General features: G+C 43.0%; 6 protein-coding genes across 8 annotated transcripts; 4 read left to right on the forward strand and 2 right to left on the reverse strand.

The window, feature by feature from the left end:
- Positions 1-2,456: 2,456 nt before the first annotated feature.
- On the reverse strand, positions 2,457-4,060 carry LOC131880550 (uncharacterized). The gene is made up of 3 exons (XM_059227218.1): positions 3,914-4,060; positions 3,539-3,836; positions 2,457-3,116 (listed from the first exon to the last, which is right to left on the reverse strand). The coding sequence occupies exons 2-3, from the start codon at positions 3,750-3,752 to the stop codon at positions 2,659-2,661; spliced, it is 672 nt and encodes a 223-aa protein (XP_059083201.1). The 5' UTR covers positions 3,753-3,836; positions 3,914-4,060; the 3' UTR covers positions 2,457-2,658.
- Positions 4,061-4,625: 565 nt separating this feature from the next.
- On the forward strand, positions 4,626-5,798 carry LOC131883822 (zinc finger protein 69-like). Its single transcript, XM_059231443.1, has one exon. The coding sequence runs from the start codon at positions 4,626-4,628 to the stop codon at positions 5,796-5,798; it is 1,173 nt and encodes a 390-aa protein (XP_059087426.1).
- Positions 5,799-6,965: 1,167 nt separating this feature from the next.
- On the forward strand, positions 6,966-8,688 carry LOC131880541 (uncharacterized). Its single transcript, XM_059227207.1, has 2 exons — positions 6,966-7,161; positions 7,420-8,688. The coding sequence occupies exon 2, from the start codon at positions 7,464-7,466 to the stop codon at positions 8,469-8,471; it is 1,008 nt and encodes a 335-aa protein (XP_059083190.1). The 5' UTR covers positions 6,966-7,161; positions 7,420-7,463; the 3' UTR covers positions 8,472-8,688.
- Positions 8,689-12,429: 3,741 nt separating this feature from the next.
- Positions 12,430-13,797, forward strand: LOC131880387 (BLOC-1-related complex subunit 5-like). The gene has a single exon (XM_059227017.1). The coding sequence runs from the start codon at positions 12,877-12,879 to the stop codon at positions 13,693-13,695; it is 819 nt and encodes a 272-aa protein (XP_059083000.1). The 5' UTR covers positions 12,430-12,876; the 3' UTR covers positions 13,696-13,797.
- Positions 13,715-16,434, forward strand: LOC131880378 (ubiquitin-like modifier-activating enzyme ATG7). Its single transcript, XM_059227007.1, has 5 exons — positions 13,715-14,650; positions 14,938-15,215; positions 15,305-15,528; positions 15,599-15,953; positions 16,022-16,434. Exons 1-5 carry the CDS (start codon positions 13,804-13,806, stop codon positions 16,376-16,378), a joined length of 2,061 nt encoding a protein of 686 aa, XP_059082990.1. The 5' UTR covers positions 13,715-13,803; the 3' UTR covers positions 16,379-16,434.
- Positions 16,435-17,896: 1,462 nt separating this feature from the next.
- Positions 17,897-22,150, reverse strand: LOC131878663 (probable RNA-binding protein 46). Of its 3 annotated transcripts, none has more exons than XM_059224745.1 (8): positions 21,993-22,150; positions 21,593-21,919; positions 20,443-20,655; positions 19,967-20,191; positions 19,666-19,896; positions 19,143-19,477; positions 18,993-19,075; positions 17,897-18,605 (listed from the first exon to the last, which is right to left on the reverse strand). In XM_059224745.1, exons 1-8 carry the CDS (start codon positions 21,999-22,001, stop codon positions 18,184-18,186), a joined length of 1,845 nt encoding a protein of 614 aa, XP_059080728.1. In that variant the 5' UTR covers positions 22,002-22,150; the 3' UTR covers positions 17,897-18,183. The 3 variants fall into 3 exon arrangements, with proteins under 3 accessions (XP_059080728.1, XP_059080727.1, XP_059080731.1); XM_059224744.1 differs by having other exon boundaries at positions 18,948-19,075; XM_059224748.1 differs by lacking the exons at positions 21,593-21,919; positions 21,993-22,150 and adding an exon at positions 20,721-20,854 and having other exon boundaries at positions 18,948-19,075.
- Between the last annotated feature and the right edge of the window lie 2,200 nt (positions 22,151-24,350).

The following is a 24,350-nucleotide window of genomic DNA, read 5'->3' on the forward strand; positions in this document are numbered from 1 at the left end:
AAAAGCAGAGTAGAGCTCTTCCGTGGATGAACGGGATATCCAACGGCGTCTTGTTTCATAGATAACGTCAAGCCTGACTGGCACGGACAACAAGAAGGTCTACCACCAATCCAATACTGCTCCTACAGAGAGAGAGAGAGGGAGGAAGGGGGGGGAGACCGAAGAACACGGCGAAGGACGAACGATAAATGGAGAAAGGCCGGATAGGATTTGGCGAAGAAAGCTTGAAAGCGTATTCAACATCTCAATGATAGTACCTACATGTATCAGCTTTTAAGCACACTTTTTTCTGATGCAATGCTCCTTCCAGTACAATCATTAAAACCTAAGGCTGGCCATTGAAGGCTCAAATTCCTAATACAAAGCGGTTGAAGGAACTACGCAAGACTTGTAATTGGGATCAGGCACGTCCGAGATGGATGGAGGCAAAACCGACACGCTTTTCTTGTTCCGTGGGAGAAAAGAAAGCTTTTTGAGAGGCAGGACTGATTGAGCGGGGGTGCGAACGGTACATACTCACATACACGCACATGCTACATCCTGGAACGGGTCTTGTTTTGACCGCTCGGGGCCCAAAGCCCATTCTGCACTCACGCACACATGAAAAAAGACCCGAACACCAATTTCGTACTACTATACGTACACTAGAGTGGAAAATGAGGGCCAATCAATTTATGAGTCACGATGACCCCAAATTGTCTTGATGGTTATTTCAGGAAATGCATGCCATTCTCATAATGTCTCGGTCAGACAGACTCAAGGCCAAAGCGTTAGTGCTGGCAAGCATTTCTTTCAAAGATATGTTTGACCTTCCTCAAAGTCAGCTAAACTTTCAGTAGATGCTCGTGGAATCCAGAGGACTCATTGTGGCAGGGCCTTTGCTCATTCTTCTTCTGATACAATGTGGAGGAGCTGAGTCGGCTCTCAGAGATGCGTCATTATTTTTTGGACCCCATGAATGGAGCCCCTTTGTTTTCCAGGCCTAGGAGGAAATTTGAGCTAAAATGGAATCGTTCATATTCTTCAATTTTCTGGCAATTTCTTTTGTTTGGATAGGTGCTTGAGGTGTTCTCGTTGTATCATGACCAGACAATAAACTAATTCTTAAAGTCTATCCAGGACATTTGTGAACCAAACGTTTTATGAAAGTTACGAGTACCCACAACTAATGAAACGAGGAGTACGACCTCTCTCCATCTCGTTCGTCTGTGAATGCCTCCTTCTTGTATGGAGGTGGGACAATCAATCAGGTCTTCTATACCGGAGGTCAGTCAATCGGCCTAGAGCGTGATCTCTCTGGCTTCGTGACTTGAAAATCAAAGACAAAGGAGGAGACCTCTTGTCTGGATCCAATTTGAGATCGTGCCACGATCAAGTCTAATGCCAATCTCCAAGATCGTTAAGGGATTAAATAAAAGTTCAGCCAACGAGGTTGCTTTGACAAAAGCCTTGCACATGTTTGTTCTTGTGTTATCCTTGGAAGACATCTTTAACTTCTTTCGGTGGGCAAGTCTTTGAGGTGTCCTTGTTTTTTTCAGTCAATGCGGAAGAGCTTCATCAACTTTCCTTGAAACTCGTGGGTCCTTGTGACTCGTCATTTGGAAACGGGCAGGAAAATTCTGCTCAGGGCAGGGCGAGAACATGTTTGGGTATCTTTTTTCAAAACATTTGTCTCGTTACATGCACGTTTGAATGGGGAAATGCACTTGCAAATTACCTCGGCCAATATTTTTAGACCACTTCATCAAAACGGAGCAACGGCATTTAACTTTCGACAGTATGATAGGCCAAATTCCGGCTTGGAGCAAGCAATGAACCTCAAAGGTTAGACAGTCCAGAAAATTAGTGACGTTGTAATCGATGTTATTAAATATGACATTAGAATGCCAAGAATGACTCCTGTAGAATTGTGATTCAAGTTGCGAGAAGTCCTTGCCTTGGATAATAAATTGAAATCAGAATGCCCCTCGGGTGAAGTCAGACGTGAATGACGAGTTCATCTTATAACTACAAAATGCAGGCCACTGGTCACAGACTTTCGACGAGTTCACACAAGAAAACAAGGACAGTCATTCGCAGGAATGTGAAGTGTGCATTTCCGATCAGAATTGAAGGCAAATTGTGTTGTTCCACTGTTGGAACCATCATTTTAAGCTTCATACGTGATTGAGTTATAAATTTGTCAACGGAAAAATCTTTTGGTGTTGACACTGGGAGAAGCCATCGACGAATAGACCTTGATTGTCAAGGAAAAAATGTCCCTTAAATGAATATCAGCAGGAATTGAAATTGAGTAACAGACGAGATCAGATATTCGAAAATGAAGCAAAAGTTATGGAAACGTCAGTTTAAAGTACGAAATGTCTCGTACTATGCACATGTACAGACGACTTTCGTCTTTCAAGATGGAGCGCTAGACGTTGGAAAGATATGCGTAGTAATTTTTGGAGCACGTGCCTTTTTTTGAAAATGAAATTTATTGAACGATTTCTTGGTGAGTAGCATCTCTATCGAAACTAAATATGAATTAATGTTCATAATGAATGACATAGGTACATACTTTAGGTATTGTTTGGATAGAACCATATCTGACTTTGTTTCGCATTTTTGCACTCTTTTCCACATATAATCCTTCGGTGCTTCAACCAACACCAGCTCTTAATCAGGAGGTGGAGCCGAGGGCGTTACAATCGGCGCTTCATCATATATAGCCTTTTCGGAGTGTGGCAACATCATTGGATAGCCTTGCCCTCTATCGTCAGATCCACCACTTTCCAAGTCCTGAAATTGGGCGGGACCATTTCCTCTTTGTATGATCTCGCCGTTATTGGATTTAGCCACCATGAGAGCCGAAAATACGATGAGACAACAATACGAATGAAGGGCCAAGACGATCCCATAAATGGATACCAAATCCCAATCATGAATCGAATCCACAATTAAACCCAAGAAAAATACGAATATGACCAATGAATAGCAGAGCCATGTTATGATGAGACATTGAACCGCCCAAATAACTCCGGCCAAGAGCATCATCTCCACGGAAAAACAGATGCCAAAGAATACTGCCATGAGTGCTGCGAAAGTTTCGGGAGGCTCCAATTCTTGAGATTCATCTGCGACAATAAAAGTAACGGATAAATTGTAAATGCTTCCCATTCGTTTCGAATGTCTCGAGTGGATGAACGAGGCTAAAATGGAAAGTAACGCCTAGCAAGGCGAGCGGACAAAAGGACATCGAGGGAAGTGAAAACTGATCAACTGACGTCATTTTGAAAGGAGGTAAATCCAAAGATTTTGCATGAACTTGGCGCCCGTGTCGTCACTCTACGTGAATATTTATTCAACTTGCTCATTCGTCGATTCAATGTGTACACAAAGCTAAACTCGAGTTTTAACAACTTGAACCCTCAAGATTGCACTCAAGTTGTTGTTTGTCGAGTGGATAAAAATGTTCCTTTGGAATGTACCACCTCATCTTAGAAGTAGCTTAATCATTTTTATGTGTTTCTTTTATCTCATATAAACCATTCGTTACCTTCGGTGATGAAGATGCTGGTTTTGGAATTCTCATCCGATGTTGGAAGTGTCAAGGGCTCCTCCACAGATTGGTAAAATGGTTTCAAAGTGACAATGATGGTGATTAAATAAATGACAGATCGTACAGCTACTATGATGAAAATTCCTTGTCTAAGGTTAAATTTCATGCAACAAGTCTGAGGGCAGACTATTCCCAAGGTGGAGGTACACATTGTGATGACTTAAAAGACAATTGAACTCAAGTGGAAATGGAACAGATCAGACGCGTCATGGCCTCCAAGTCGTAATACATTGATCTGAAATATAAAAAACAAAACCAATGATGGGATCAATGATTGACATTACAGGGCGCTTTTTAACGTTAGAGACTTACTCAAGTACTTAGCAGATTGTATTGGAGGTACATTCCTCTTGATCTGAAGAGGTAATGTTGCAATTTAACCTTGCAAGGATTGTGTTATGGGTGCTGCTGATCCACTCAAAGAGAACACCATCAAAAAGGAAGATCTCTCCACTAAGAAGGGTGACGGGGTTAGACAAATGTAGGAGGGGAGTGTACAAATGTCCATGACAACGGTAGACAGAAGATGGTTTCTTTTCATTCTTAGTTCAAAGTGGATGGATCAATGATCGAAATATTCTACTGCAATCCATGAGAGAATGAAATTACAGGCCTTAATTGAGCTTTTTCAAAATTGTTTTCATCACCCTGGTCACAGCGTCTGCTGGCCTACAATAAACATCAATGTGAAAACTATCAATCAATTCGGTGTTATTCCGTGAAAGAAAATTTCTTCTGTATTACGCATCGAAAGCGTGTGAGGAAAATGCCCGTGGAACCAAAATCAAAGTTGCAGTCCAAACAGGAGGCATTTTGGATAAAATTTTGTGGGCTAAGGTCCTGTTCATCGGGGAACTCCTTTCAGGACATATTTGATGAAATGGAAGTTGTCCTCCTCAATCTGAGGGATTTAATCCAATCTTGTTTAATACAGGAGGATGGAGATGACATGAACGAAACAGACGAGATTCCTATTTTGCAAATTGGAAATCAAGTCCAATCTTTGTTGGGTCTTAAACCTATCATGAGATTGAAATCTCAAGACCAACTTGAGCAGGGGCATTATAGATATCTTTGCTTAAAATCCAATCAACATCAAGTGAAAAGCGAAGGCGCCGAGGATGTCAAGTTCGAAGGACCAACATTGAGGGATCGATGCTCTTCCAAAGAGGACTTTAACAATGGATTTAATGATGCTTTGGTAGACCAAGAAGATACTTTCATTGACGATATAGATGATGAGGAGATCGATGAGGATCATGATGAATATTTGAGTTTGAACGACGCTGCCAAACTTGTCAAGGTTGAACTAGGGTCCAATCCAATATTTGAGGAACACTCCATTTGGGACGAGGCCAAAAGTGGTCTCAAGAATTTGACAAGAAAGAGAAGAAATGCCCGAAAATCAGTGTCCAAGCCCAGGAAGCTCGCCCAAGAAGACACAGATGATATTGAGCCAGTACCCAAAAAACGGCCCGGTAGAAAGCGAACAAAACATTTAGATCTTGATGCGGATCCGGGTAGCTTAGCTTGTGAGGAATGTGGTCGGATTTGTCCGAACCGTGGCGCATATCTTCAGCACAAAGAAACGCACAACAAAACCAAAGACTTCATCTGCAGTCATTGTGGCAAAGGCTTCAAGAATGATCGGTATCTTCAATCCCACATCAGTTATACACACATGGGCAAGACATGGGTGTGTGATTTCTGCGGCAAAGTCTTCAAACAGCCGTCCTCTTGGCGGCTTCACAAAGCTCAGAAACATTCTACGGTTCCTCCTAGACGACCTCATTGCGAGCATTGCGGAAAGACGTTCATGTCGAACACAACCCTCAAATTTCATCAAGCCGTAGTTCACCAGATTGGAGAGTACTTTCAATGCACTCAGTGTGATCGCAAATATGCAGCCCAACTTCTTTTGGATGAACATGTCCGCACCAGGCATATGGGAGTCAAATATCCTTGTGCCGCTTGCGGGAAGATCTTTCATCACCGACAAACTCTCAAGAGACATCAAGTGAAGAATAAATGTCCCCCGCCAGATTCAAACGCAGAAGATTCTGTGTCAGCGAGAAATTTGGATGTTGCACCTCAAGTACATTCCAATAATAACCTCAATCTTCGTCCTCATGTTGAGGCTAAATTTGATTTGAAAAGTCAGTTTGACAGTCAAGAATCTCACAAAAAGCTGATCTAGTATGAATGGATGGATAATATACTATACCTAAATAAGGAAAGATTTTTGTCATTTCTAATTATACATAGCTTGTGGGATGACATTGTTTCCTTGTTGATAGACACAACTGTCAGGTTGGTCGAGTCCATTTTAGGAGATTGGGGTCTCGAATCGAAGCACAAATCCACCGAAGAATTGGAAAATTGTTAGAATTGTCATTGATCAAGATGAGCTTTGGGTTTTCCAATGTTCTACACCCGAATCGCTTTTTTGACGCTGTCAGAGCTTTAGTTAGCTCTTTGACGCAAACGTTACTGCTGCAAGATAAATTTTCAAACAAAGGAAACAAAGGAAAATGAAGAACGGAATTCAATTTTCCAGAGAAACCTGAGTCTATTCAAATTCATCAGTTTCTTTACTCTCGGATGAAGTTCAAATTTCATCTTGAAAAGATCATCAAAGCCAGGGTCTGAAAACATTTTTAGGGGGTCGTATGAAGAGGAAAACGATATTTCCGTTACATATTTGAATTAAAGATCTCTGTTATATCAAGCTAAATTGATCTATTTAGTGTGATATGATTTTTTTGCTTTTCCGCCATTCTATTAATCACGGGGGACTCCCCTTCAATGGGAGGTGTGCGAAGACTTCAAATCTTGGCATGTACCGTTAGTTGACCATCAAGGGCAAGTCGAAGGTGGGTAACTATTAATGCACATGTATTTACCCCTACCATTCAGAGTAAAAAGTGCGAGGGATTAATTAAACAATATTTGAAAATTATGTTATGCATTGTGCGATATCAATTCAAAATAAAGCTAGGGCAACTTTGGGATCCAATTGTGATGCAATTTCTGCAAAACAAAACAAAACACGAGGATATTAACTTTACAGAAGGCTGAATGGTACTGAACAAAAGGAGGTACGTAATAATTCCAATTTCAACGTAAATGCGCTCACACAATGTAAGTCAAAGTGCTGCCAAGTTATGCTCTATTCAAGCTTTGGCAAAACGCCCATTTACACACTGTCTCTCTCACAAACCGACCTTATCTTTTTTTTTCTTTGAGGAAAAGCCAATACTTGATTCCAAACCAAAACTATGATTAAAGTCCCGCAATATTGACACTCGATTACTGAGCCATTATCTCCTGATTAGACTCGAGACTAGGGCACACCTGGACGCTTTTGAGCTTCAATGAGCATATTGCAGAAAGATTTCACCATGTGATGATCTACGTATGACTCATCCATACAGTCCTGATTGGTTCGCCTGAATATTTATTTCCGTGGAAGTCAAACCAACTACCAACCTCCGGGTCCAAGCAGCTACTTGCATCAGTCACATGCCTGCATCCGTCCCTACACATCATACCCTCATAGAGTACGTACACCGAAGTAGTTTGAAACGAAGCGTCGGCACTCAGTACCTACTAGTATACTGAAGCTTGTGACGATTCCGCACCAACGGCTAGGAAGTCTCAAGCAAAAACTGAGGGTGCGACGACACGAATCAATTGACTGCTGTACGGCCAAGGCGGGCTAGGAAGTCTCAAGCAAAAACTGAGGGTGCGACGACACGAATCAATTGACTGAAGAGAGAAGGTGTAAGAGCGTTGTAAATTCAGCATTTCATTTTCAGCTATTGCATCAGATACATAACATCAGGCAACTGAAGACGTCACAATGATACAGAATATATCACTAAGTGTATTCATATTCATAACAACAGTGCAACTGATTGGGTCACAAGTAATCAGCGGGAATAATGTCTTGAACATGTGCACCACGGAACAGCAAAGGAGAATCCTACCCACGATGTTGGGGTGCGCAATACGTGACGAAATTATTGAATTAGACCTACCCAACGCGACCTATCTTCATGTCTATCCGCGGCATGTCACGGTTCGGAGATGTGGTGGATCTTGCCAAGGAAGCCATCATTCGTGTTTACCCCTCACAACGGAATCCAGAAATGTCGATGTGCACCTATTTCCCAGTTCAGGCATATCCGGAGCCACCCCTTCAGAGTGCGCCAAGGCTGAGATTATAGACCACGCCTCATGCGGTTGTTCCTGCAAGACCTCAGCCGAAGATTGTACACCCGGACTGCAGGTGTTCACGCCCAATGAATGTCGTTGTGTTTGTGTCAATGAACGCGCCCGCAGTGACTGTTTGAATCGGGGATGGTATTGGAATTCGCCTTTGTGTCAATGCATGTGCCAGAATCCGATGTCATTCCCCAGATGCCCGTCGGGATATCATTATGACGGCATGAACACGTGCTCATGCGTCAACTATAGTGAATATGCCTCGCCCATTTTGGAAGTCTTGGTTTTGATCCTCATTAGTGCAGTAGGGATCACCACGCTAAGCTTAGCCCAATGCTACAAGCATGGCATCGGGATCTTCCATAGCACGAACACCAACAACATCAGGATTAGCCATTCTCGGGAGCGAAATGCGACAGAATTGAGGACCTTATTCCGTGCATTGAGTTCAAGTTCCCAGCGTGGTCATATTAGTTGGTTGGGTTATAGTCAAATTAATGAAACTCCTTCACCATCTTTGACCACGAATAACTCGAACTCTGATCTTGTGTCAAGCTCACATCCAGAGACAACTATTATACGGAATCAGAAGAAAGTGGCGAATTTAGAGCCCCTTCCAGAAGAAAAAGAAAATCATTATTAAATGTGGGACCTTTGTTCGAATTTCCCTCTCACTTCCGGTGTACCTGCTAAGAAGGAAAAATAATCACCAGATCCAGTTCGATTTACTGGTTCCATTTGTTTTTCCATTTATTTGTGTGATGATTGTAATCATTTCGGATCATGCAGATCTTCTCTTGTACAATCGATGAATCTCAGCTGTGAGACAATAACAAAATTCATTCCTTGTTCTCCACGTCCATGTTTGTTCCGCCTCTTTATTTCCTTGGCCGCATCCGGATGGTACAATGATGTTGTTTTTGAGATCCTTGCCTAAGAAATAAACCGAAACCAGGGACGGCTAGACAGTTGATCACGGTAAATGTCCTCCACTTTTTACTCTCACTCGACACGATCACGCTAGTAATACAAACCAAATTGAAAAGTAGATTAATTGCATGCTGATGTTGCATTGCATTCCTAAGATTTAACAACTAGATGGTGTCCAATCAAGGACAAAGACAAGCAATGTAGAGCAAAGCTAATTTCGATTTTCCTAAAAAAGTGATACATGGAGTGTATTGGTTATTTGATTTTGAGTCGATTGAAGCCTAACTGTGACTACATGGAGTTTTGAAGTCTCATATTTGCCCTCTTTAAAAAAAGGACTCGAGTCTAGGCTCGTAAAAAGATCTTCTTTTCCATTGAATTTCCTTAAAAGGGGCTTACTCTGTACGGAATTGGCTATGCAAAAGATCAACCTGTGAAAGGTGTTTGGTGAGAAAAATGAAGTGAAAAAAATCGAAGGACTTGCCCGAGTCCTACTTTTACCGGACGCGCTCCAGGACCACTAATTGGCCTCAAAATGAAGTAAAAAGAACTGTACCAAAAACGTTAGAAAATTAGATAAAACGTTGCTAGGAATGTTTAGAAGGCATAATTAGTTTGGATAAAGGCAAAATGCATCCAGCGCCATCCAGCTCGTAAAGAATTTGATAAATTCAAATATTCAGGAATGAAATATCATTAAATAACTATATTTATTCAGACATGTGTAATGCTTTCCAAATTTAAGAGTGTTTGTTTAAGGAGTTCTTTGTTCCTTAGAATTTGAGATTTTTTCTCTTCCGTGAGATCATCATCTTGAGTTTCAGTGTCTAATGCAAGATTTCCAGGTTTCTTTTTGCGATTCTTCTTATTCTTTCGTTTTCTCTTTCGTTCACTTTTCTTCCGAGGAGTTTTCTTCAAGGCGGATCCGTTCTCTTTGTTCCTTTGCCGACGATTTTTTCGAACATGTTTTAACCATTTCCAGAATTTCTTGAATTTTCTCTTCCACTTGGATTTGTTCTTCCGTCGTCGTTGGATTTGGGTCTTGGACTTTCGCGGGAGAGCCTTGCTATGGGTTAATATGTCCTCTTGTAGGGAAAGGAACCCAGAATTTGCCTTTCCTTGGCGTACACTAAACACAGGTTTTTCATTGTCCTCGGACTCTTCTTGACCTGCCTCCATGTCATGGATCACTTTGGCATATCCAGCAATCTTTCTCAAGAAGGGTCCACGTGCCGCCAATTCGGCCAAACTTCTTGCTGATGGGCCTTCGTGAAGAGTCTGGTTTTGGTTGTCAGGTTGAATGTCGCTCACTCCTCTCACAGGGCTTGTCTTCATAAAGACCAAGAAGGATCCAAGGAGCAGGATGACCGATATCTTTGATCTCGTGGTCATGTTGATCCACCACTTTTGTCATTGTGACTGAAACTCCAAAGGGCGCGCGTTCATCTTTCTCCGGTCTGAATTGTCTTTATCAGTTTATCAGTTGAGGAGAAAGATCTGAAGATCTTCAGAAAGGGTCAAAACGATGATGGGAGCGATACAAGTCGAAATTATCGGGTGTCTAGGAAATGGCTGGTCAGAGCGAGTTCTCCCAGATAGGTGTAAAAACTCGAGGCTCCGAACTGAATTGCGTCGGGGAGGAACGAAAGCCTATATATAGCCGCGAGCCCAATAATTTGGAGCATGCACAATCAATGACATCATCATGTGTGTGATGATGGGTTTTACGGAGACGAGCTTCTATCCTGGTCTAATTGGATATCCCCAAAGATAACATTTGGAATTTTCCCAACGGACCTCCTGTTTGGACTACCAATACTACTACCTACGTCTCTCGTTTGTACTCGGATGCGCAAGATTACCCATTGACGTGGAAAGGTAGAAAGGGTAATACTGCCCTAAGTAGTTAACAGTTGTTTTACTGGATCAACCCCTACAAAAACCCTACGAATATTTGAGGGCAGCAAATTGAACAATGAAGGAGCCCGAGAAAGAAGAGAGTTGGACTTCATTGTTTTAACTAGCCTGGATTCTCGAGGGCTTGAAGGTGCTCTCAAAGCGCACATTAAGCCTCTACGGTCACAACAATTGACCCTAAATCCTGGGTTGGGACAAAGCTCATGGATACTTTTGAAAACGTACAATATTAGATACCTTTCGTACCTTCTCTGAGTACTGTACAATCCCAACCTTTCTAACCTCTCCCAATACGAGAGCTCTCTCATATCTTCAATGTTCCTAGTAAAACATCTTTGGACCTGCTCGAGCTTTTGCAAACCTGCTGAACTAATTGGAGCCCAAATGGGAGAGGCATATTCAAGATGCGGCTGAACAATCGACTTGTACAGAGTTAGCATCGTGACACTATCTCTGGACTTAAACGTGCGATATATCCAACCACATGTTTGAAAAGCCTTACCAACTTTCAACTGGATATGCTCATCGAACTTTCCATTATCTTGGAGGACTACACCTAAATCCTTCATGGATGAGACCTGCTCAATGTCCTTACCTTCATCATCTAATAGTGGAGTGTCTAATGGCGTCGACCCAAAGGTCATTGAGCGGAATTTCATTCCATTCAAGGCCATGTTACTCGCAGCAACCCAGGAATAGATTTGGTCTAGGACCTTTGCCAGACAACCGGAATCCTGACCATTCCTACCAACTACCAATTTTGTATCATCAGCATAAGAAGAGATACTGACATTACTACTACCAAGCTTCTGAAGCGGAGCAATGAAGATGATGAAAAGGAGAGGACCCAAAATGGAGCCCTGAGGGACACCCGACTTGACATCATGTATGTCACTAAGGGATCCCTCAACCTTAACTAATTGTTTCCTACCACAGATGAAACTTCTTAGCCAATTGAGAACCTTGCCTTGGATCCCAATCTCATGGAGCCTGTTAACTAAAAGGCCATGATCTACCTTGTCAAAGGCCTTGGCAAAGTCGAGATAAACTACATCGACTGATTCATTGTTCTCCAGTCCCTCAATAACCTGCTCTATATGTTCAATCAGTTGGGTAACCGTGCTTAAATGTGCTCGGAACCCTTGCTGGCTAGGATTTGGAGTGAAATTGTCAATTACTTGGTTGAAGGGATATTTTTCTTAGGTTTGATAGGATTCTTAACTTATGTCTGAGATTAGAATATTCTTAAACGTCTCCTTCCGTTTAAAGCTCCCTGATTCACAAACATATAGTACAATATATTCCTGGTCTCGACTAGAGCCAGTCTCGACTATTTTTGTTGGCAGCAAGGAGATTCAAGGAATCGATTTGGAAGCTATGCCATTCCTGCAATGAATTCCTTATTTACAAATCGAACAGACTTGGAGTATGGAACCACTAGGCCTAAGTTGACAACATTCTCGCATTGGGAATATTAACAGGCCGGCGACAAAGTGTGGGATTTTTAACTAAACTTCAACTCTAGTCGCGGATATCGACAATATCATTCGTTCACATTTGATTTTACAGGATATTTTGGTCCATTGCTAATGCACTATTTTGCCAAAAAGTAACGGGAGCCCATGGACACTCTGAAGGTGGACAAAGACTTTGATACAATGAGAAACTCGTGCTTTCTTCCACGAGAATTTATGAATATGCTTCCTTAGGTTGAGCCTATTTTCGGGTCGGGTTGAATCACTGAACGCGTAAAACACCGAAAGGGAGCATTCCATGGCCCGATTTCAAATTTCAGACTCCATGACCTACTTTGCAAGACTCGAGCGAGCGAGCGCGTGAATAAGACATGTTCCCTACTTTAAAATATCCCGGGGATCTTTCAAGTAAAGGTGCCCAAACTTGACTTGAAAGTAAGATGTTAAACCCCTTCTCTTAAACCATTGCCGACCTGCCTTGCTATAAATAGTTGGATTTTTCGGCAAAACTATGCTTCCATCACTCTACGCTAGTGACTTCAATTCACCTTTATGGTTTATTTCAAAAACCATGCATTCTCAACGTTGTCATTTGAGTGGAGAGCTCCATTTTCACCCTGATCTAATGTCAGATGAGATGAGTGTTTGTCCCTCCTTTTACGTCAAAAATCCGCCCTTCTGATCAATATGGGAGGATGAATCGGTGACCCCGCCTTCTTGGTCATCATGGGTTCGGACCAAAGCACCGCCCGCTCCCGCACCTCGCCCAGTAGTGGCCACGCCCCCGCTTCGTTCGCCACCACTTCCTCCATCGACCCGCTGTACTCGCTGTGTCGAGATGGGGCTCTATCACCGGATCGTCAGGATAGCATCTGTTCCGAGACCTCAGAGGCCACGGCCGAGGTGCCGTACGTGTCTTACACGGCCAAGAAGCCCATCGGCGACTCGCCCAAGAAGGCTGCCAAGAGCAAGATTAGCGCCACCAAATTCCGCTTGAACGTGTCCAAAACCAAGCGGATCCTCAATTCGAATCTCAGTCAATCGGCTCACAACACGTTGGTCACGGTCAATCACGGCATTGTGGACCCGGAGGCGTGGCAGAGTGTCAAAGACGACCCCGAACTGAGTCGCTTGAACGAGATTCCTTCGTTTTTACCCATCATGCGGGCGACATTAAGCGCTAATGGCGTGAAAGATCCGGATATCTTGGAGCGCCTCGATTATCGAGGACTCTTGTCCATGGCTTTACGATTGGAAGGTCATATGCGGGCCAATGCAGCGGCTGTGACCACGGATCAGGCTGAGATTAGCCAGAGCCTGCGGGCGGTGGATCAGCAGATTCTGACTCTGACTCAAATGATGACGGATCGTCAAAAGCAATACGTCAAAACCGTCGAGAAGCTGAACCGATTGCCCGAGATGTCGAAAAGTTTGAACAAATGCCATATCCTGCTTAATGAAAACATTGAACAGATGGAGATCTTGAACAACATGCTCCCGCCCGATATTCGCTTGGAACCATTTGTTTGGACCACCAGTTCATGATGATGCCCGTGCATTTCGAAATATCACAACCCTAGCCCTGTATCCATGTTTTTTCCATCGTGCCCCGGCTAATGATGAAGTCTTGTGTTGCTTGTTTCAGAATCCAAGATGGTGTTTCAAGTGATGCCATTCACTTCGGCCCTTCATTCGGCGTTTTGGCCTTTGATTTCGAACAAGAAACTCACGGAGTTGCGCTTAGACGAGAGTCCCTTGCCCGCTCTGGCCAAGTACGCTAATAACAACAAAGAAGGCGTGCCCGCCACCCTCTGTTTGGAGTGGGATGCCTTCGATCCGAAGTTGCTGCTTCAATCGGCAACGTTTCTGGCCAAAGGCTCCGTGGTCAACACTAACACCATTGAAACATTCAAAACTATGGACAAGAAAGAGTTCTTGGCGCAAGAAGCTGATACACTTTGGAAGCTTATGCTCAACGGCGAGGCCATTCAAGAACCGTCCCGATTATGCTCTTGGGTCCTCTTGATGCATGCGGATTTAAAGAAGTACCTGTACTACTACTGGTTTGCCTTCCCTTCATTTGAACTCCCGGGCACTTTGGAGCAAAAGGCCAATCCTAAGGCTGTCGAATCGGAGCTCAGACTGGAGCTCTGCGAACACTTGCTGAAGTCATTTGAGGATTGGAAGCGCCTTAACTCCGAGATTTCTGGGTTCTTCTTTGTGCGAATCGAAGAGAGCACTTCGGTGAAGATTCTATCGCTAGCCGAGGGAATCAAGCCTGGCGTGAAGTTTGATTACATCGGATTGGCCGATCCAAGCTCCATGGACGAACATCCCGGTGTTCCATTGAGAAATCTCTTGACTTTGCTCATGATTCAGTGTCCAGAGAAGCTGTTAGGAGATTTCAAAGTGCTCTGCTTACGCCAAATTCGGCACGGATCGAACCCTATTGGCAAGAGTGTAGTTCTGAGCATGTCTTACTCCGGAGAGAAACTTGCAAGTAAGAATCATTTGTCTTCGCCAGATCTAATTATCTAATAGCTAGCCAATCAAGGATCGTTAGTTTTTTCGGTTAGTATCTGCTGTGGTTCATCGTTGCTATTCGTAGTTCGAGAGCATGCCGTAGTCTTTGTTGACTCAACACGCATTTTTAAGACGGTCTTAAAGGCGACTTTTCCTCCCTACCAAAATGTCCGACAGGTCTCATTGCTCATTTAGCACTTGAAATAGAAGTGTGTTCTGAACAAAGGAAACTTTTCATTGGAATCCCATCCGTTTCCATTCTAGATCAGCCTCGAAGTTTTGGTTGGGAATCAGATGAATCTGGGCGAATGCTGCCTCGCTGTGTGAACATGAAATCGTCCATGGACCCTCAATCATTAGCTGAATCCGCCCTTGACCTGAATCTCAAGCTCATGAAATGGAGGCTTGTGCCGGACCTCGACTTGGATCTGATAAAAAACACCAAATGTTTGCTCTTGGGAGCTGGAACCCTGGGATGCAACGTTGCCCGATGTCTTTTGGGTTGGGGTGTTAGGAGCATAAGTTTTGTAGATTGTGCCAAGGTATCAATCAATTCTCGTTTGTGCCCACCTTTACTGTCAAAACATTGACACAGGCAAGTCAAGCCTCCCTTTTCAAATTTCCAATTTAGGTCTCGTATTCAAATCCCGTTCGTCAATCCCTTTTCACTTTTGAGGACTGTCTGGCAGGCTCGGATAAGGCTAAAGCCGCAGCCCATATGATGAAAAAGATCTTTCCGGGATGCAAATCCGCCCACTACAATCTTCGCGTCCCAATGCCTGGTCATGCTATTTCAGAAGCTTTGGAAAAAGGAGTTCTCGACGACTTTAATCTCTTGGATAGAATTGTTCAAGAGTGGGTTCAATTAGCTTTGAATGGAAACAGTAATCAGGGTTTTTGTAAAACCTAACATCTTCCTTTCAAGGCATGACGTTATTTTCCTTCTCATGGATTCTCGAGAGTCTCGATGGCTGCCAACTGTGATGGGTGCAACGTACAAAAAGATAGTGATCAATGCTGCCCTAGGATTAGACTCCTTTGTGGTCATGCGCCATGGAACGCGAGATTCGAGATCGTTTCAAGATCCTAATGCCAAAGCCAATGCATTTCTGGGTGGGAAAGATGTAACTTACGTACCCGGACACGATTTGGGATGCTACTTCTGCACGGATATCGTTGCCCCGGGCAATTCCACCGCTGATCGAACCTTAGACCAGCAATGCACTGTTACTCGTCCTGGGGTCTCGTATCAAGCGGCTGCTTTAGCCGTGGAACTCTTGGTAAATGTCATCTTTAAATGATATTAATGACCTGGGGTAGGTAATAATACGACTTCCCATGTTTTTAGAGCTCATTGTTGCAACACCCGAAGAAAGCAGAAGCTCCTGCTGCGGTTTACTCAAAGTCATATCAAGGAGGAGATTCGTTGGAGAGCACGGGAATTTTGGGAGTGGTCCCACACACTATTAGAGGCTCGCTTCAAAATTTCCAGCAGTTCACGCCGACTTCAATGCTCTTTCCAAAATGTTCGGCTTGTAGTGAAAAGGTTATCGAGGCTTTTAAGGACAAAAAATTCGACTTCTTAAAGAGGGCTGCCGCGGATAAGAAATATTTGGAGGATTTGGTTGGACTCACCGAGATGTTAAATGTCGAAGGATTAGAAGAGGATGTTTTTACTTTGGATGATGACGATCTAACGGATTAATTGTTAAATGTATCTTTCTATTGCATTTGTGATTAAACTGTCATTCAAATCTATAATCAGAACTCTCGATTGAATTAACGCCAGAGATAAACATTCAGTTTACATGAGTTTCTGTCGCTTGCTTTAGCAACACAAATCACCTTAAATTCATTTGTATTTTTTCCTCAAGCTCTTTTTAGGCAGGAGCGAATCGCACTGTGACACCCATATTTCAGTTAGACATTAGGTGGAATTGTGGGCCAGCCACTTTTGTTTAGAAAATAAGACAATTCACTTTAAAATAGCAACAAGGCTTATTAATTCCCACTTTAGTTAAGAACCACAAAGAGTCAATTTAGGTTTAATTGGAGGTAGTTCAGAATAAAAAATAATTTTAACACTAAAATAACAAAAACTTTTTCATTGAAAGAAATCGACCTCATTTGAAAGGTTTAATAATTTGCATTCTCGATATTACTACAAAGTTATGTAGTTTGTTTTGCTTTTCCGTGCGTTGCACAGCCGGAACGCGCCTCAAGTGGATTTTCTTTTCCGTTTTTTTTCCTACTTTGCTAAGAACGCATTTTGCTTAATCACCAACTTTTGGAAAAGATTGAATGCAGCTAGCTAAGACAGCATGCATGAAAAGGTGAGCCATATTTGCAAATGCTGAAATACGAACCAACCAGAATACAAGACAACCAGTAGCCAACGATACTGGCAATGAAGCCGCAACACACACGTTTTCCTATCTGCATAGGTAAAAATCTCCGAAATGGACCAGTTTTTCCCTCACTCATTTAAGAATGTTGGCAAGTCTTAACCTAGCTCACCACCTGTAGCCACCCTGGATTTGAACTCGCCAGCTTCTGAAGACTCCGGCAAACCCTACTCCTCGACATGGAGTACGGTAGAAGTGGAGTGGAAAGCTCTCTGAAACCTCGCTAGAAGACGTTTCAGTTTTGCGTTACCTCCTAATCAAGTACTTGAACATGAAGATGGAATTCATTGAGCACATTGAACACTTTCTCAGTGGGAATGCATCTGATCAGGAGGTAACGCATAGCTCTACCAAACCTCGCTAGAAGACGTTCGATCTTCGACCGAGCTTTCCACTCCACTACTGACGTACTCCATGTCCTCGACAGTCTTCTTCAAATCCAAAGATAGCAGCATGGGGTAATAATCTCCACAAACATTCTTCCGAGCTACCAAACAACGTCTTATGCAAAAGACCGCAGCATCACGGAATATATATATTTTATGCCTGGCTTCATAACATATCCGAACTGTCAAGCTAATGCAGTTTCTGCTAGACGTAAAAACATTTTGTCAGAGTCTAGTTAAGACCTTACGATCTCAAACAAGCTAAAGCGTGTTCCACATGCTAAACGAAAAGCTATTATCCTTTAGATTCGATTAGATTTATTAAAACACTGTTCCAGGCGAACACACAATCGAATCTTAAGGACTTTTCTTTTGCCATGTGGACATTGTATAGTTTGCTTTTCTCTGACGATTGAAATAGTAATACTGGACTATGCGAGACGATAGAATGTTATTTACGCGACAAAACAAACAGGGTACATTTTCGTTATTGAACAGTAAAAAAAGAACAAATATTCAGTGAATTGTTGGTTGCAGTAGGGAGTACATCGGAATATTTACATAACGATTCGTACTAATACTCCCTCATAAGTCGCTATTTAAAGTGGGTGGGGGTGTTGGTAGCAATAGTGATCCAAGTCGTTTGTAGTTCATAGATCCGTAGGGCTGTTCACAAGAGATCCGTAGAGCTTTCGATTCGATTGCATGTTGATTATCATTCAGTAGGTGCCTCCGTTGAGAGCCAAATTGTGCATGGCGTTCACCAAATGTTGGGAATCGAACGTGTGGCCCATCATAGGGTGCGACTCATTCAAGTGATTCATACTACCGGGATTGGGCGAACCGTGGGACGAACTCGAACCACTAGATCCTCCCATGACAGGGGGAGGAGGCGGGGGATTCATTGCATTAGGAGATGGGTCCATATACCCATTGCTAAACATCGGGGCCGGGAAATAGTGAGGATAGGTCAGATCATGGTTGGTCAGCCCTGGATACCCATACGGAAAAGTCTGATGGGTCATGGGATTCTGAAGACCGAATCCATTGTTGCCGAATTGCGAAGGTTGAGGATGACTACCAGGACCGGCGAAGGCAGACATTTTCACCAAACGACGAGGTGGTGCCGTTCCTGGTGCACCTAAAATGAAACAAGACCATAAAGTCGATTAGCATTTGACCTTATTTTGAGATATTTGAGCATTTGAGACATAGTCTATGCAAGAAGAGACCGTTACAGTGGGAAATAAGTTTCACCGATGCAGTTTCAAATTAATGAAGCATCTTGCCTTGCAATTTTGCCACAGATACAAAGGATGCATATACAAGACAGCGACAAGACGACCGAAACAACAAAGGAAAAGCGAGAGACTCTTGAGATTAGATCTCTAGTCCTCATAAAGAAGGACCGACAAACCCATGGGAAAAACGGGACGCAAGGGACGGAACAAAATACCCGTTAATTTTGCTGTTCTTTTTCTACCTAGACCTCTGATGCCTGCAGCCCCTCGCTTGCGTGGAAGTATACCTCTATTCGATGGATTAGACAGCAATGGATGAGGAGGGAAGGACGGAGTAAAAGGGTTCAGTTGGGCCAAAGGGGATTCATAACTGAAAGGAAGGAAAAAGTTAACTAAGAGTCCCGTTTATCAGTAAGCAACGGCTTCTATTCACTTACAATGGGATATTTGAAGGTGGAATGCCTAGATTGTTGCTCAGGGAGATCGAAGGCGTTCCTTCAGAGAACAACTTGGTTAACTGTTTTCTTTGATTGTAGAGCAATTTATCTACAGGTTTGGACCAAGTGACATGCAGAGGAGCTCCGTCCATTGACAGATCCTGGGCTTTCTCCAAAGCCAATTCTGCGGCTTCACGAGTAACGAAATGAACAAAGGCATAATCTTTGTTCTTCTTCACACGTTCAATGGTTTCTCCACCCAACTCTTCGAATTTCTCTTTTATATCGTTCTCGGAAGTTTCTGGCATCAAGTTACGAACAAAGAGAATTCGTACCTGAAGAAGAAATGACGGTAGTTTTGCTGTTCTTTTCATCAACATGTCGAAAACTTTCGCAAACTTTCTAGTCAACGTCAAGACTAATGTAAAGGAGCATCATAAAGAACGGTACGTATTGAACGAGATCTTTCCGAGATCCTTCATTGAAAAGAACCTCATTCGACAAATACATCTGAATACAATACCTTGCTCATAACTTCGTCATCCACTTCAGTTTCTGGTTCAGCCCAATCAACTTTTTCTATTTCTTGGCCAAGTAAAAAAATTCGTCCTGGAACGAGTTTACGACGAGCTAAAGCCGCCAGACGATGGGATTCGTACTCGACAAAAGCGTATCCTCTGGTCTTTGATTTGTCCATTTGAGAGGGATACAAGATCACTTCCCGAACACCCTCTGTGAGGTGTTCCATTTCGATCTGAGGAAAAGAAGGGACCACAATTTTGATTTTCAAATCATTAATTCATTTCTTTGTATGAGCTTGGTACCTTTATTTGTTCCGCAGATTGATTTTTGGGTATTCCACTGATCCATAACTTTCGATTGTCGACAGATTTCACAACGCCCAAATGACGATTGGGCCGAATCTCGTAATTATTGAACTTTTTCACGGCCATTTTGGCATGTTCGGACGAGGTATAACGAATAAACAGAAATCCGCGATTAGAGCCAGAAAAATCCATCATCAAACGGAGTTCGTAAATTTGACCAATCTAGTAAACATTAAGCCGGGATTAAAGCCATAGCCAAGCACAGGTTGGTCTAGTTGAGCTCAAGCACTTGCTGCATAAAAGATAAGGAGGGTTGGCGAGGGATGCATTTTCCGGAGAGTTCAATTCAATTTCGCTCACGTCGAGTGAAAAAAAAAGATAGCGACGCGATCAGAGTCGTTTGGTAAACAAGAGGGCCATAAATGAAATTTCGCTTCAGATCAACGCTTTCAACCCCTGGGAAATACGCTTACCTGAGAGAAAATGGGGACTAGTTCATCCTCGAAACAATCACGGGGGACTTTGCCAACGAAAATCTCACAGCCCTTGTCAGGAGAGGGACCAACCCAGCCAGGGGGTGGCCCACCATAGATCCTTTGTCCGTTTCTTTGTACAATCTGGTACGATGTCTTGTCAACGAGATCGAGCAGTCGTTCGTCATTGGACTTCTTGATTTGGTTTTCGTTCTAAAAGTACAAAACCGGTAAATGTCAAATCGTCATGACCATCAAGCTCTGACATGACTAATTACCAGTTCGGCAACACCCATGTTTGTTATTGACGAAAATTTAAATGCGTTTAAAAATCACAAGAATCAATGATATTGGGTGTTCTGGACAATCACATTTAATCAACTGCGGGAGTTTCATCTCTTCTATCACGAGGTCTTAAAAGTCGAATTGTCCTCGTCGAGCTAGTGGTGGAAGGAAACGAGGAAGGTGGCCACAATTGATAAGACCTATGTGTAAACGTATGCATGCTCAGCCCATGGCCGCATGTCACTCCGTGTCAACCTAGGGTGGTGGTGGTGGTGCGAAACATTTAAGTGAATAGAGATCCTCCACTAGCGTCGGTAAGGTTGGGGATCCGGGAGGGGCTAAATCCCACCAACTCGAAGATATGGAAGCTCAAGAACTTCGACAACGATGGACGAGTCGACGAGTGGGCTGTTTGGCAATGCACGGACTGGTATATTTCGAGCAAAACATTTAGCTATTACGCGGTAAAAGCAAACTTGCGTACCTTTCATCAGACTTTGGACCTAGAGCCCTCAAAGGAATTTGGCTACTGCTTTCCATTCAACTCTTATGCTTCGGCTCGCCATTCGGAAGTCCAAACCCGAGATGTCCCTGACAGTTGATTATTATTCATCGAAGCTTGATAAGAAATGAAATCACGAGGAAGTGTCTATCGAAGGAAATTGGTAGAGTAGCGCTACTCTGATAAGACGACGATAAGCTCATCCTTTGATCTTGGACGCCTACAAACCGAGGATGTGAACATGTCAAATGTCACCCGGTCTCGAACCCCGTCCATGGGCACGAGCCACCGCAGAAGGGTCGGAGCCAGAAAAGACACTTTGGGACTCAACAAACTCCTACTGGTCCCTCCTCTCTTCCTTACCCGGTGACGAAGAGCCACAGCTCCCAGGGGTGGATCAGAAAATTCATTCTGATCTAAGTTCCACAACGAGCCGTTTCGACCCGCAGCCATGGCTCGTTCGGGCAAACTCTGTAAACCGCCCGTCATCAGCCGTGTCATGCCACCGGACGCATCGACTAAATCGGAATCTCCACTCGAAATTTCCCGCCATTCGCGCGAAGTGGGCGGGGGGCGGGGCCACGGCTCCGGACTGGACGCTTCCCGCTCCCTAGAAGCTAGGGAAAATATCGACGAGCCGGTGGGCCACCCACCCTTCGCTCGATGATGATACCAGGGCAGAGCGGATTCCTAACCCACAGATTAAAGAGAGAGTGCCAACCAAACGGGGCTTCAAGCTCAGGGGTATCGCAGGGTAACATACCAGATCCATGGCCAGCGGGCCAGCGGGCGAGGATCCTGGGTCAAAGGTCAAATACAAACGGGGGAGAGGACTCCAATAAAAAGCCCGGGGGTTACGCAGTGACGAGTATGTCCCTGATCGGTCCAAGGTTAGGCTAAAACTGGCCCAGAGAAGACTTCTCGGCTTTTAGTGGGGTTCTTTGCTCACTATGGGTGCATCGCTCTTTTGTGGCGGGAATTTGATTATGACCAGTCTCAACTAACTGCCCAACCCAATGTCCCGACTGTCATGAATGGTCCCAATCTTAACATGTAAATGGGAGTAAGTCTCAGGCTTTAAAGTGTATATAAACATGGATCACTAGCTATTTGGATTTACAACGCGAGAGAAGATTTCGCATTTTATCTAACAGTAGTATTTAAAGCGATCAAAAGATCGGGCCCATTAAATCAAATCAGTCAAATTTGGGCTCAACATCTGTCTGAGAGAAGTCCGGAAAGAAGTTAGGCTGGAATGATTACATCAAATTTGCTTCTTCGGCCTACGCTCAGTCGGCCAGATAAGCTGTTATTTTTCATTTGTTATTTTGAAAATACTGGTCAACCGCAACCTTGGCTGGCGCAACACGTTGGGTTTGCCTAATATGAGGGTTGGAATGTAGTATATTAAAATTTTGGATTTGGTCGTCAAAAGGGAACAAAATCATCAATGGCTTCCTTACTTTCTTTGTTTTCGTCCATGACAAAGCTCCAGCAAAAAAAAAATAGGGCAGATTGGGCCAGTTTTTTCAAATTGATTTACACTAGGTGTGAGTTACATTTGTCTTCAAATCATTTTGAATTGTTCTTGTTCATGAGTATTCATGGTAAAGCAATGCCTGGATTACTTTCTTTGCCAATGACATATCATATAAGTCTATTTAACCATCCAAAGCCGTTTTTTGGCTTTGCCCTAACACGCATCTGCTCCAACCAAATGTCGACCAACAATCGTTATTTTTTTAGCCAAAAACACAGGTCCCATTTTGATTTTTGTGCATGTTAGTTGCAATAGCATTCATTTGAACGTGCCAAAATTATGTATTGTTTAATAATGATACAAATCTGATCAAAAATGAAAAAATGAGTACCTAACGATATGATTTAGTTTGAGTATTGAAGATGTCAATTTCAAGCATTTGACTGAAGAAAATATTGTGCTGCCTTAATCGAAGGTTTGTTGTAATTTAGTCTCTCTTCAGGGAGCTCAAATTGAAAAGAGGCACGGGCCCTCTACTCAAATTGGCTCTCACAAGGAAGTTCAAGAAGTTCAGGAAGTTCGAGTTTTGAGACTACTGCGGGCTCATTTCCGGGCCAAACAAAATCCCTTAAATTTCAGCTTGTCCTGGATACCATTCTGAGCAAGGTTCGAAGTGTGATTGAGAACAAGACTCGGCAAAAACAAGACTTTTTCCAGAGCTTCATGCCCCTGTGCCTAGTCGACCGGTCCAAACTGAAGATTCCAGAAAGACAATAGGGCACGTCAAGTGAAGGAAATTCAAGGACAAATGTGGCCCCGCACACTAAATCTACGCAGTTTGGGGAGGGAGAACTAAGACAAACATCAAAGTCAACTCGCTCCATTCACCAATTGAATTTGCAATAATCGAGTGATATGAGTGAGCTGTGTTATAAAACCCAACAGTATAAACATGTTTAGTATAATTCAGTGAACGCGCCATTAAATTGGCGCAATACCAAAATGCCATTTGCTTAGACAATCAGCTAATTATTTTTCTAAAATAAATATCAAAATTCAATGCATCCGCAGTAGTTTGGCTGGACATGTTATCTTTGATTTTACTCCATGAAATAACAGTTGTTCTTGAACGCATTCACTTGACGAGGCCTATTGTGGTCCCGTTGTCAGTCTTGATTGGCCCGACAGCTTTGGCACCTTGTTCCGACAACTTGCAACAGATTGTGAATGAAACAGACAATTTTCCCTAATAAAGCCACAGATTAGAATCGAAAGAACATGGAACCCTTCTTAACTTCGTAACACTCAATATTTCAGGAAAGTCAGTAAATCTTCCCCACAATGCCATCAAAACATTAAAAAAGTTTACCCAATCAAAACATTGTGTCTGGATTAGAGCCACTATAGTGGCTCTAGTCTGGATATCAAAACTTGCCCTGACTAAGTCTAATCGTAATAAGACGACAAATCATCATTGAAATCTAAATTCAAATTTTGTTAAGTTAAATATGCCGCAAGAGGTACTTGAGAGTAATGTGCAAAAGTAAACGAGCCTCTGGTACATGCCTTTTTAATATTGGAACTGCCATTATATGCTTCAACAATGACAAAATGTGCGATTTTCTACTATTATAGAGAGTA

The sequence above is a fragment of the Tigriopus californicus genome, chromosome 1 (assembly GCF_007210705.1).
Source record: "Tigriopus californicus strain San Diego chromosome 1, Tcal_SD_v2.1, whole genome shotgun sequence".
NCBI lineage: Eukaryota > Metazoa > Arthropoda > Copepoda > Harpacticoida > Harpacticidae > Tigriopus > Tigriopus californicus.

Coding starts and splice junctions, on each gene's coding strand:
- LOC131880541 (XM_059227207.1), top strand. CDS start 7,464: ATGATACAGAATATATCACTAAGTGTATTCATATTCATAACAACAGTG.
- LOC131883822 (XM_059231443.1), top strand. CDS start 4,626: ATGAGATTGAAATCTCAAGACCAACTTGAGCAGGGGCATTATAGATAT.
- LOC131880550 (XM_059227218.1), bottom strand. CDS start 3,752: ATGTGTACCTCCACCTTGGGAATAGTCTGCCCTCAGACTTGTTGCATG. Junction 3,117..3,538: donor CAGCATCTTCATCACCGAAG/GTAACGAATGGT, acceptor TTATTGTCGCAG/ATGAATCTCAAGAATTGGAG.
- LOC131880378 (XM_059227007.1), top strand. CDS start 13,804: ATGGTGTTTCAAGTGATGCCATTCACTTCGGCCCTTCATTCGGCGTTT. Junction 15,216..15,304: donor GTTTTGTAGATTGTGCCAAG/GTATCAATCAAT, acceptor TTTCCAATTTAG/GTCTCGTATTCAAATCCCGT. Junction 15,954..16,021: donor CTTTAGCCGTGGAACTCTTG/GTAAATGTCATC, acceptor CCATGTTTTTAG/AGCTCATTGTTGCAACACCC.
- LOC131880387 (XM_059227017.1), top strand. CDS start 12,877: ATGGGTTCGGACCAAAGCACCGCCCGCTCCCGCACCTCGCCCAGTAGT.
- LOC131878663 (XM_059224744.1), bottom strand. Junction 20,656..21,592: donor CTGTGGCTCTTCGTCACCGG/GTAAGGAAGAGA, acceptor TTGTACTTTTAG/AACGAAAACCAAATCAAGAA. Junction 20,192..20,442: donor TAGTCCCCATTTTCTCTCAG/GTAAGCGTATTT, acceptor AATGTTTACTAG/ATTGGTCAAATTTACGAACT.